This window comes from Gekko japonicus, unplaced genomic scaffold (assembly GCF_001447785.1).
Source record: "Gekko japonicus isolate JY-2015 unplaced genomic scaffold, Gekko_japonicus_V1.1 scaffold84, whole genome shotgun sequence".
NCBI lineage: Eukaryota > Metazoa > Chordata > Lepidosauria > Squamata > Gekkonidae > Gekko > Gekko japonicus.
Genome location: NW_015159712.1, coordinates 1,081,504 through 1,094,349, shown reverse-complemented (window position 1 = coordinate 1,094,349; position 12,846 = coordinate 1,081,504). Strand labels below are relative to the sequence as shown.

The window sequence follows — 12,846 nt, the reverse complement described above, 5'->3', positions numbered from 1 at the left end:
CGCTCGCTGTTACCGGGAGAAGCGACCTGAATTAGCCCCGGGCCGAAGCAAAGCTCTCGATCTTCCGCCCGCCTTGGCAGAAAAGCGATTCATGGACTCGGGGCACAGGCAGTCGCTGCTTTCTGGCGCTGATCGCCGCCGGCGCCCGCGGGTATGACTGGCACTCTGCGGGGCAGGTGAGAGCAGCCGCACCACAGACAAGGGGCATGGAGCAGCAGGAGGGCAACGAGGAGAGCTTGGGGGGAGCCGCCGCCGCCGCTTGCTCCAGCTCTCCGTCCTCTGCTAGCTCGGAGACCTCCATGTGTCCGGAGGTGGAGAAGGCTCCTGCGCTGGGGCGAAGGCACAGTCACAAGAGGTTTACCGGGCTTAAAATCTTCGGGCGCAGGTAAGCGAGGGGTTGAGAGTCACACTTGGAAAGTAGGGTAGAGAGTGCAAAGAAAAGGGGTGGCGGCAAGAAAAGCTCAATGTCTCTGGGGAGAAGAGGGGCTGTTTGCTGGTTTGAGTTGCTGCGTAACGCCGAGGCGCCCTGGTTCCGACCCGGGAGATCGCTTGACACGGATTGGTTACCTTGCTTAAAACCGTTTGGTCACCTTACGGTGCTCTCAGCCAGAGGCTCCTGCCGCTCTTTTTATCCAAGTGAGGATTCCAGCCTGCGATTGATTGTGAGCGCGGAATCAGGGCGGGTAAATGTAGCGAATCAGTTAGCAGTGAGTACATAGTGGGGCAGGATCATATACACGTGGTGGAGAAGGCGTGCAGGTTTCACTGCGGATTCCTAGGTCTGTTTGTGTTATCTAAAGTTTTGATTGTTCTTACCGCTGTAAGCATTCTGGCCCCCGACCACACACACCTTTTTTTTTTTATTTTTTATATTGTTTAGTGAATTCCTTGAGCAGTTCAGGGCTCCCCTTAATTTTTCTTGTAAAACAGCAATGCGTTCCACACTGGAAGTCAACCCCTCCCCCAGATTGCTGTCAAGAGTTTCACAAAAATGTAGCCAGATTTTATTGTCTGTTGGTGTGAGAATACAAGATAAGATTACATGGTAAAGCCTATACAGATTTATGCCTGGCTGTGACATGAAGTAATCCCTGGGTGTGGTCAGAAAGAAATCCTAGAAGGAATTGGGCAGAGTTTCTGACTGGGAGATGGGGAAGTAGGCACATGAGCGAATGCTCCTCCAGAGCGAAGAGAGACTTGAGCCAGTTTTCTGCTGGGATCTTCCAGTCACACTTATCTGCATTTTCCTTAGGACTTTCTTAGAACGTTGTCATCTTTCTGAACATGTTGTAGGTCTTCAAACCCTGTACAAAGGGAATATCTGTGAGAAGGACTTTGATTCAAACTTTTGTTTGTAATTTTTAATTGTGCAACTTCTAATGAGCAGGTTTCATGCACAAAATAAACATATTGTTAAAAATTAATAGAATGGAGATTTTCTGCTGTAGCTAAAATGACATCCAACGAAGTGTATGAGCCAAAGGATTTTGAGCGGGGGTGGGGGGAGGTAAACAGGATTATAACATTCAATTTGAAAATGACATTTGCCCTAGCCATCGTACACATGCATTTTAAAGGTTTTTTTAAATCATTCTCTATGTGCCTGTTTTCCCTGAATAAACCTATGTTTTGTCTCAGAATATTTGTGGGTTTTGTCTTGGATACTTGGAAGCCTCTCTCTGCTTGCTTTTTGTTGATGTGTGCATTTTTGAAGAGAATAAATGATGATGCTGGAAAGGCCCTATAAGAGTCAGAGGCTCATACAAGAGATGTTAATTAGTATCTCTGCCTGGATGTATGTACAGAGAGTTGGTATGGTAGCTAGAGTGATATATTAGGGCCCCGGTCACACGGGCCGGATGGGGAGGCGAGGCATGGCTAATTGCCCCGGCGCAGTTTGATCCGCGATTACGCAATCAGATGCGCCGGCGGCACACCACGGGTCCGTCCCTCCGCACCGGTGGGTAAACAAGGGTGGCGATCACACGACGATCCTGCAGCACGGCAAAGAAGCGGCACGGCGCGATCACACCAGCAATGGCTAGGTGCCGCTGCCGTGACAAACGGGGTCATTTATTTTTTTTAAGCCAAAACGGCACTTTCGCTTTCCTCTTTGTGCGCATGCGCCGTTGGGTGCTTGTGCGCATCTTGTGAAGACTTGGGGGAAAGAAACCTGTTTGCGAAGGGACATGGGCGGGCGCTGGATGCCACCACCAGAAACGCGATCAGACGCCTGCCCTTGCCCCGCGGTTTCCGGAAACTAGTACCTCGGAGGTACTAGTTTTTAACTCTGCATCTTTGGCGGGAAGCCTCTGGTTCGCCACAGGAGCTCTACGCTTCCCAGATGTTGCAGTGTGATCGCGCCCGGAAAATCTGCCTATCTTCCGTCTCTGTAGCGTGGCTAATGCTCCGTGTGACCGCAGCCCCCAGGACAGGGGAGACCTGGCTTCAAGCCTTACTTAGCCATGAACCTTACTGGGTGGGAACATCACTCTCTGATCCTAATCTACCTTGCAGGATTGTTGTAAGGATATGGGGGGTTGGAACTATGTATTCTTCCCTGAACTCCTTGAAGGAAGTTGGGATAAGCATGGAATAAACAGAAGTATGGGATAAGCATGGAATAAACAGAATAAACAAATAGTAACACTGTTTTTGATGAAACCATCTGTATGAAACTTAACAAGCCTTAAGGTGCCTTGAAGGCTAAGTCTGAAAATATTGGTCCACTAGATGCTCATGGATCTGTGGCATCTGGTACTTTGCTGTGTTGCTGATTTCTCTGCACAATAGATTAGATTCAGGAGCAGATATGGGGTGGGGCACACAGGCAATATATTTTTCTTACTGTTTGTTACAGCACAGCATGAATCCAGCATGAAAGGGTGATTTTGGAGAAGTGCTAAGCAAATCAAAACCAGAAGAACAGGTTCAGTTGTGGTGGGAGTTTTTCAATAGTGCTTAGATTTAAGAGTATTTTACCCTCTTTCCTCCTAGCCATGTGGCAGATATGATTGTCTGAGAATAACCAAAGAATCTGTAATGACTGGAACAGAAGCAGTGCCATTGGTAAAGCATCTCTGGTTAGGTAGGGTAGTTCAGGAATGCATGTTATGACCATGTGGTCCATTGGATAGTGTGGCACACTACAACTCTGGGTAACATGGGTTTGAATCCCCACTTCTACCATGGAAGCTTGTTGAGTGGCCTTGGGCCCATCAAACTCTCAGCCTGGCCTACCTCACAGGGTTGTTATGAGGAAATGGAGGAGGGGAAACAATGTTCAAAGCTGAAGAGTGTTACTTGTTAAGAGAATGAAGGGCCACTTTTTGTCTGTGATCTGTGCTGTTCTAGTTTGCACATCATTGATGAGGTTTTATTTGCCTAGACTCTGAATTATGTAGAATTATATTAATGTATTTCTTAGGAGTGATGATTCTCATATTATGAGCATTTGTTGACTGCTGGTAGAGTCAACTCACATTTCACTGGCATCCCTGTTTTCCCTCCCGTATGTGTCAAGTTTTAATTGGAGGGGCAGGCATGCGGTATAGAGGCCTGTCAGAAGAGTCAAAATCGGTGCATGCCCATCATGTGTTCGGCAGTGGCATCTTTCTTTTCTACCTGTACAGATGGCAAAACATAATGTCTGGCTAAAGTATGACTTAACTTTTGGAGGAATAAGTTGCAGGTGGAGGCAATATAGCTCCCAGATCTAGCCAATAACAATATGATTGGGAAATCCTTGTAGTAAAGAACAGCTGAAAGTGATAAATGACTGGTTACTCATTTCATATGGCTTTTCATATCCCTTTTGTCTTGTCACGTTCAGCCTTACTTTCACTTTTAAAAATCAGACCTATCCCTTTCGATCCAGAATGCCTTCTTGAGGTTAATGTGAATTGATTGAGTGCTCTCAAGAATTAGTTTTTCTGTATAGGTGACTACTGTAAAACATACTGTCCGTGCAGATGCTCTCCAGGGATCAGAATGTCTATGGTGCTGTGGATGGAGAGCAAAGCCAGGTTGTGCTCTAGAGAGAAACGTGTTTGATGTTGTGCTGCACAAGCGTTGCGTCCCTGGGCTGAACAGGGATCTCGGTGTGGGAAGCTATTGGTATAGATTGGAAGGAAGCTGTAATTTCAGGCTCAGGGATGTAATTAGAGCCCCAGAAGACAGTGCTGCAGTATCTGATTAGGCTGTCGACAATATGTAATGGCAAATGACTGGGCTAGTTGGAAATCATGGTGGCTGTTGGCCAGCTTTGTGTGTAACCACATTGGCTAATGTTTAAGCACAGGGTGATCTCTGAATTGCCATTGTAGTATTTTTGCCCATTATTCACAAGTTAAAATATTGGATGGGCGGTTGGGGCAGAAGGGCCACAGTTGTAGGTTGTGGGTCTTGTGCTAATCCAGCACGCCTTCCTGTGTCTAGATCAGGGGATGTGCTTCAGATCATCTCTCTGTCCTTGTAGTATCTTTCACACTAAGATCCAGGTGGGTAGCCATGTTGGTCTGAAGCAGTAGAACAAATTTTGAGTCCCGCGGCACCTTTAAGACCAACAAAGTTTAATTCTGGGTATATTTGAGTCAGCCTGCCCTAAAGTATTCTTGACAAGTATTCATCCAGCGACTGCTTGAAGACTGCCGGTGAGGGGAAGATACATCCCTAGGCATCTGATTCCACTGCTGAACTACTCTTAGTGAGAAAAAAATTCTGGCCTGACCGATCTCATCAGACCTTGGAAGCTAAGCAGGGCTGACCCTGGCAAGTACCTGGAAAGGCGACCTCCGAAGAATACCAGGGCCAGGATGCAGAGAAAGATAATATAAGCCACCTCTGAAATGTCCTAGCAACCATGTCCCCCCTCAACTTCGTCTTCTCCAAACTGAACATTGTCAAGTCCCTCAGCCTTTTGTCATCAGGCTTGGTTTCCAGGCCCCTGATAATCTTCATTGCTGTCTTCTGTATCCACTCCATTCTGTTCACATCCTTTTAAAAGTGAGGCCTCCAGAACTGCACACAGTACAACAGGTGCAGCCTGACCAATGCGGTGTACAGCAGGACTATGACATCTTGCTATCTGGATGTTATGCTTTTGTTGGTACACCCGAAGACCGTATTAGCCTTTTTTGCTTCTGCATCACATCGACTGCTTGTATTTAGCTTACTGTCTACCTGTACCCTAAGATCTTGTTCTCACACAGTGCTATGCAGAAATGTTTGCCCCATCCAGTATGTGTGCTTCTCATTTTTGTTAGCCAGATGTAAAACTCTGCACTTATCCTTGTTGAACTGCATCTTGTTTGCATCCACACACTTTTCCAGTAAGCTGAAAACGTGAATGTCCAACTCCTGGCCTTTATTCTTAGCAGCACTTTATGACTTAACCCAAGTGTATTTCCCCCCTTGGGTTAAGGTAGTGTTCTGTATGACACTAGCCTGAATGAATCATGAATTAAGAGATGTCAGGAACCATCTATTAAAACCTCCTTTTGGAAGACTTGGTTTTGTGTTCTTGCAGCAGATTGCTGCTCCATTCCTGAGCTGAAGCATCCTTGTGGTCTTCAAGGGATTGTGCTTGGGGGGGGGGAACAGTGGGAGGGCTTCTAGTGTCCTGGCCCCACTGCTGGGCCTCCTGATGGCACCTGGTATCTGTGGCCACTGTGTGACAGAGTGTTGGACTGGATGAGCTATTGGCCTTAACCAACATTGGCTTTTCTTACGTTCTTATGGATGTGGAAGATGATTGCTGCTGTCCTCCCTGACAAATTTAACCACCCCCTTCCCCCTAGAGGTTCTGAGCCAGCAAGTTAGTTCAGCAACAGTAGGCCTCATATTGGACTGTGGAATTTTTAAAGAGACTGCTGACTTTTGGCCCCATTTGTGGGCATGATGTGCTGACTTCTCACTTACATTTGTTGAGCCCTGTGATGATGATTTGAGGAGCTGTCTTCTTGTCAGGATAGCAACTGGTTTCCAGTTTCCATTACCTGAGGCTAACATTTAGAAAAGCATGCCCTCCTATCAGGGTGGTCCACTTTTGCTCTTTTATCTCATGTGAGTCCGTCTTGCAAAAGGAACAAAGATCAAGATGGGTAGCCGTCTTAGCCTGTCTGTAGCAGTAGAAAAGAGCAAGAGTCCAGTAGCACCTTAAAGACTAACAAAATATGTGGCGGGGTATGAGCTTTCATGAGTCACCGCTTGCTTCTTCAATTAGTCTTTAAGGTGCTACTGGACTCTTGCTCTTTCCTAAAAGAAACAAAAGTAGTTTAATTGTGCAAATCTCAGGCAGGTGATGAACAGGATGGTAGGAGCCAACAGTTTCAGCTCTCTGTCCAGTCTTATTTGGGCTAGCAGTAGAACAGATTTAAAGTCCCACTTTTATGGGAAAAGTATGTGTGTACATGAAAGCTGATAACCTTGAATAAATCTTTGTTGGTCTTACAGGTGCCACTAGACTCTAAATTTGTTCTACTGCTTCAGACCAACATGGCTGATCACCTGGGCTAGCAGTATCAGCTTTCTTCCAGGAAGTGCGTGCTTCCTCAATTGGAATCTGTCTATACTGGAAGACAGAGTAGGAAGAATAGTGGGTTTTTTTTCTGGTGGTCTGGAGGATGCTAATTGGTTTCTTGGAAGGATTGTACTAAGCAATGAGAGTCAATTTAATTAATTTCCTAGGTGATGCTTCATGTTGACAATTAGCCAGAAGGTCCTGGTGTCTCTACGAATTTCTTGCATAAAATCTGAAAACCTTCAGTGGATACTAGTCCATTGATTGGAAACTTACCGTGTCTGGCTGCACAAGTCTTCCGGCCTGTCTGTCTCTTGTCTATAAGGTTTTCAGAAAATCATAATGAAGTTTTGATGGTATTGCAGATGTCTCTGCGCTTCAGAAGCAAACTGTTTAGACATGGCTTGTTCATTTACAAGCTTAATTTCATGAATTTGAAAGCAAAACACACTTTAAAGAGGGAGGGGGTGGAAGCTTTAACTGGAAGATTGAGGAAACTTTTATTTAGTTAACCAGTGAGTGCAAATTTAATTGAATATATAGGGCCTGTGTGATTATTTTTGAGGCCATTATGTGTTAGTAGAATAGGACATTAATTTTTTTTAAAGGCTGCTTTTGATTCCCCACCCCCCAACGGTGAGTGATAGCTTTCTTAAATTGCAAGTTATCTTATCCTACTTTCAGTATCTCAGGAAGGCACCTTAGATTATGGCGCATGCTCACAAAAGCTTATACCCAGAATAAAACTTTGTTGGTCTTAAAGGTGCCACTGGACTCAACTTTTGTTCTTTCTAGCAATGTCTGTTTTCATTGGGACACCGTGTTGAGAAGGTGGCCAGTTTTTACTTGCTCCAGGCTTATACAAATGCAGCCTTCAGAGGCTTAATTGATGTGGCAAGCTTAGCAACAAGCAATATATATTTTCATCGTTTGACGTATGGGGAAACCCTAGGTACACGGTTTCATTTGCGGGGTGGGGGGAGAAGCTGGGCATGAAAACCATAAAAGGGCAGCATATCTGAGGTATTGTACAGATGGTTTATGTTTGCATTTTGGAATGGCTGTTGACATGGGACTTGGTGAGTTGGTGCCTGTAACCATGGCTATTAGACACTAGCTGTCCCTGGCAGTAAGCTTTCCCATTAGCAGTCATCAGTGCTTGCATTAAATGGTATTGATGGTTGTCAGTTTTGCAAGACTTTGTACTCAGGCTAGTAGAAAAAAATGTTTTTTCCTTATTCTCACCTTTCAAGCCTTTTAAATGTGTATGGCAGAATTAGACAGGATTGGACCATTTCTAGAAAGGCTCTTCAGGAATTACATGGAACAGCATGAACATGTTCTCCTTCAGTGGGGGAGAGGTCATCTGGTTAGGTCCTGCCTCTGCTTGCTCGATAGGCTATTCAAATTTCTTTTGTTGTGTGGCTCCTATTGGAGTGGCCCTGGCCGACCTCTCCAGTTCCTGCATAGCCCCTGCGCTCGGTAGGACGTCTGGAGCTCCTGCTCCAAGCCAGAATGACTACCTTAGTCAGAAAATAGTTTAAAAAATTTAAATTTTAAATAGTTAAAAAATTTCCTTTATCAGGACACCAGGACACCTTCTTCCCTGCGGGTCCAGTGAGGACCAGGAGGACCTAGAGGATCCAGAGAACGAAGAAAGCAGGCATCGGCCACCCATCCTCCGAAGAGCTGGAGGGAAGAAACATGGCCGCATCAGTGGAATCCGAGGAGCAGCTGCCTATCACTCCCGAGGCCTCGGGGGTTGGGCAGCGGAGCGTTCAGCGGCTGGGAGTCGCGCCACAGCAACAGGACGCCAGCTCCTCCACCGCAGGACCGGCTGATCGCAAGGAGCCAGCCGACCCCCGCGAACCTCCACCACCACGTGGCAGAAGATGGTGGCGTGGTAGAAGCAAGCGGCGGCGGTCGCCGCAAGTGGGCACAGCCCAAGGGATCTTGCCCGCCGCAGCAAAAGAAGAAGGCAGCGCAGAGGTTGGCTGGCGGAGCGTCCAGCGGAGCCGCCAGCGGGAAGAAAAAACACCGTGGGAAAGCCGCAGGGCCGGCGAGCCCAGCGGGTGAGCCCATTCCAGCAGGGGGCCCCCAGAGGGGGACAAGTGGGATGGGATTGTTCCAGCTCCGATACTACCCCAAGACCTGGTTCCGGGGATGATCCCACACCAGCCCGGGCCCCCAAACGAAGCCGTTACCAGCAGAGTCCCACCCCAGCCACCACCAAAGACTCCACCGCCGCCCCCTGTGCAGCCCAGCGGCTCCGGCCCAGTACAGCTCGCACAGCCCAGTGGCTCAGGGCCAGCACAGTCCATACCCTTCGCCCATTGGGGAAATTTGGGACCACCGGGACCATGGGCGACGGCAGGAAGTGCGCAGCCGGCATCCTTGCAACCTCTTCAGGCCCAGCCTTTCCTAGCAGCCCCGACGTTGCCCCCACCACCGCAGGGATTCACGGGATTCAGCAGCACGGACCAGGGCTGCTTGGTTCCCCTAGCCTTTTTGCCCGGCCATTCTTGGATGTGGCCTTTTGTAGGGGGACCCTGGCACACCACCCCATGGGCCCTTGGGGGATACCAAGGAGGGGGACGGTGCAGACTTCCCAAGCACCTGGATGCGAGGGAGGCCGAGGTTGAGGCTGCTCCAGGGCCCCCAGGAGGAGACGGAGACAGCATTCTTCGAGCTCCCAATCCTCTTCTGGATCTAGATCCTCTTCTGCAAAAAAGAGACACAGGGAACACAGGCACCCGTCCCAAAACGAGGCATCCGGGGCCTCAGAGGCAGAAGGGGAACAACAGCAGGCCGCACCCAAGGGATTAGATCGGCCAGTAGCTGGTGAAGGCCTTGGGAGGCAATGCTTGCACAGCCTTAGCATGGAACTGGTGGAGACGGCCTCCTCTAGTGCATCTACAATACACACTGAAAAGGAGGAGGGTGAATGGTCAGGGGACGAGGCGGAGGTAAAACCCACTTCGTCCCGCCTATTTCAAATAGACCATTTCCAGCAGCTGCTGACAAATGTCATTTCCACACTCAACTACCAAATGGAGGTGACAGGAAAACCTAGATCATCAACGTCGGCTAAACTAGATCCGAGAGGGTTCAAAAATCCGGTAAAGGTGCAGACCTTCTCACCCTTCCCTGATTATTTTGAGGATGTGATAAGGTAAGAGTGGGCCAACCCGGGGGGGGGGGGAGCTTCTCAACTGCCAATAGCAAGACGTCTATTTATGTTAGCTGAGGACACGATGGAAGACCTGAAGGTCCCTTTAGTGGATGCCCCGGTGGTGGCTATGCACTTGGGGGGCGTCCTTTCGAAGGACAGGGAAAACTTTCTAAAGGACGCCATGGAAAAGAAGAACGAAGCGGCCCTAATGAAGGCACATGAAGCCATCTCTTTAGCAATACGCTCAGCTGCGGCACTGTCCAACTTCACCAGGGCCACGGCCATTTGGGCCGACAACCTACTACAGAACCCTGATGTAACCCCCCCTGGAACTGCGGAGGTCACTCCTAAAAATGAAGCGTGCGGCAGAGTTCGCAGCAGACGCGTCACAGGACAATATCCAGTTCTGTGCTAGAGCACAGGCAGCGAACATTATCATCCGCCGAAACATTGGGCTCAAGCATTGGAAGGTAGACACGTTATCAAAAAGTAACTTGGCTACGGATAAGTTTTCCGGCAGGCTCCTCTTCAGAGAATCAAATCTAGATAAGGTCCTGGTGGAAACCAGGGAGAAGAAAAAGGCAATGCCTTCGTCCGGTTACCGGCGGGAATGAGATCACGAGGGCAGAACGTCTCATTCCTTTCGGGGCCACTTCAACCGGGGAAGGGGCCGGGATGGCCGGGACCACAGGCCGTTCAAATCCTTCAAATATGGCGCTAGGTCAAACACTAGAACCACAGCAGCCTACAGAACTGACAAGGCCGCCTTCTCAAAACAGCAATCAGCATGACTGCAAGATAGGGGGCCGGCTCCAGGCGTTTGCGCAGACCTGGAACCAGACCACCACGGACCAGTGGGTGCGGAAGATCACATCCCAGGGCTACAGAATAAACCTCACTGGCAATCCCGGCAGTGCATTACCAAGGCCTACGAGGCACAAGGCCTCCCGCTACCAGGCAAGCTAACAGCACATTCCACGAGAGCTGTGGCAACAACAGCGGCATTTTCAACACAAGCCACGGTAGATGAGATACGCAGAGCAGCTACCTGGGCGTCATTCTCCACGTTTGTGCGACACTACAGGATGGACCAAGCCGCGTCAGCTGAGGCGGCGTTTGGCAGACGAGTTTTGCGGCAAGTGGTGAAAACATAACCAAAAAACCAACAACCAATAACAGCCTTCTTGCAAGGGGTGCACCGAAGAGTGCGACTGATCACCCACCCCAGGAGAATAGCTTGGGTACAGCTAACCGGTTCCTGGATGACTTCCCCCCACTGAAGGAGAACGGTACATTGGACCTACCTGAAGGTTCTTTCTCTTCAGTGGGGGAGAAGTCATCCACATCCCACCCAAAAAACAGGCTGCAAGATGGCCGGGGTGGCGAAAAACGAAGAACTGCACCAAAAATAATAGAAATTACGTGGATGACAGCGAACATATAGCAAGAACGATCCATGGAGGGGCTTGGACATGACTGGAGAGGTCGGCCAGGGCCACTCCAATAGGAGCCATGCAACAAAAGAAATGTGCATAGCCTATCGAGCGAGCAGAGGCATGACCTAACCAGTTCCTGGATGACTTCTCCCCCACTGAAGAGAAAGAACCTTCAGGTACATCATATATAAGATAAAAGCAGCATTTGTATTCTTTCTCTTGCCTGCTAATTTCATTGGTTCCAGTGTTGTGAATTCTGGCCACACCTGTTATATACAATCCTTTTCAATCCTTTGCCAACTTGCTTATCTGCAGGAACTCTACTCGTTCTGAGTACTGGTAAGCGCATTCGTTTTTTCAGTTTAGCAAAGAGATCAATAATGCCAGCAGGCAATACCATAAAAGTAGCTGCAGGAGTGCTGATTACTGTGATCTTTGCATATCTACAGACTTGGCTAAAGACTTCAAGGGAAGATACTGGAAAAGCAAGCTGGGCTAAGTGACAGATTTGTGGCTTGAGAGAGGTTCTTGATAGGTTTTATTTTTTCTTTGGTTTCACTTTTCTTTGGTTTTTATCCAAAGAGAAATAAGTGCTATCAAAAGTTTGTTGTCAAACCACTATTCTGGAACATTATATACATAAAGAGTCTATAAAGCCAGAAATTCTTTCTTGGGTCTTGATTAGGAAGATGTCTTGCCACACGGTAAAATCTCTGTCTCACCTGAAACGCAAATTCATTAGTTCTAGGGTGATTCCCTTCATCTCAAGGGATTTTCACCTGCTTCTCCATGCCGCATTCCAGACATATCTGAATGTCTGTGCGCTTTGCTTTGCTTCCCTTGGATCAGAGTGATAAAGTTAGGAGAGCTATTTACTTTCTGTGAATGGCTGCTGCAACATTTAAGAATGCCACAGGCAGAAGTTACTGATCCCTGCAAGAAATACAATAGTGGCTCTGTAGTAACGAGTAAGTGTGAATATATTTGTTACTGAGATTGCCAGATTAAATATGGAAGCAGAGCTGTGCACCTACTGAAGACCTGAACTCAAGAAAGATCTTCTTGTGATGGCATTATTATGAGATGAGCTAAACTTGTTGAAATTCTCCATTCTGTGAAAATTTGTAAGAACTCTTCCACCATACAGAATCTGACTACCTTAGACTAAACAGGTTTGGGGTGGTGGCGGCTTGCAATTAAAAACAAAACAAAATACAGTGCTTCCTGCCTCCTGGCAAAGCCATTCCCACTAGTTATGCTGAAGGACAGCCAGAACCTTAATGGCACCATCAGCAAGCCTCACAGACTCATCACACCTAAAGTTCCCTCTGAGAAAAGTTAGGTGACTGCAGAAACAGCAAAACCTACGGTGGTAGAAGTAGTCAATGTGTCCACTCTGCAGGAATGAGCAGTGATGATGCATTCTGGTAGCCCATGTGCTCTTCCTTCTGACTTTAAGGAGATCAGTTAGCAGCTTTAGTACACTGAAGCGTGTCTTTCACCGCACCCTCCCCATTTTCTACCTATCTTTTTTTTGGCAGGGGGAGGAGTGAGAACAGCAGCAACACAATAAATGTGCTTATGTGTATTGTGCTAAGGGAATGCAGTGGATCGAGTTGCCTGCATTGGTGATGTGAGCCCTCTCTGGTAACTTGGAGGCCATTTTTATTTGCCACAAGTGATATGCAAATTTGTGTTTATAACATGTATTCTGCAAA

At 47.8% G+C, this 12,846-nt stretch overlaps 1 protein-coding gene across 1 annotated transcript in view; it reads left to right on the top strand.

Moving 5' to 3' along the window:
- Nucleotides 1–299: 299 nt before the first annotated feature.
- The window catches only part of DGKZ (diacylglycerol kinase zeta), a 135,650-nt gene continuing 123,103 nt past the window's right edge, over nucleotides 300–12,846 (top strand). Inside the window, exon 1 of the mRNA XM_015407559.1 lies at nucleotides 300–385. Within this exon, the coding sequence (XP_015263045.1) occupies nucleotides 300–385 (86 nt within the window). The remainder of the gene's footprint in view (nucleotides 386–12,846) is intronic.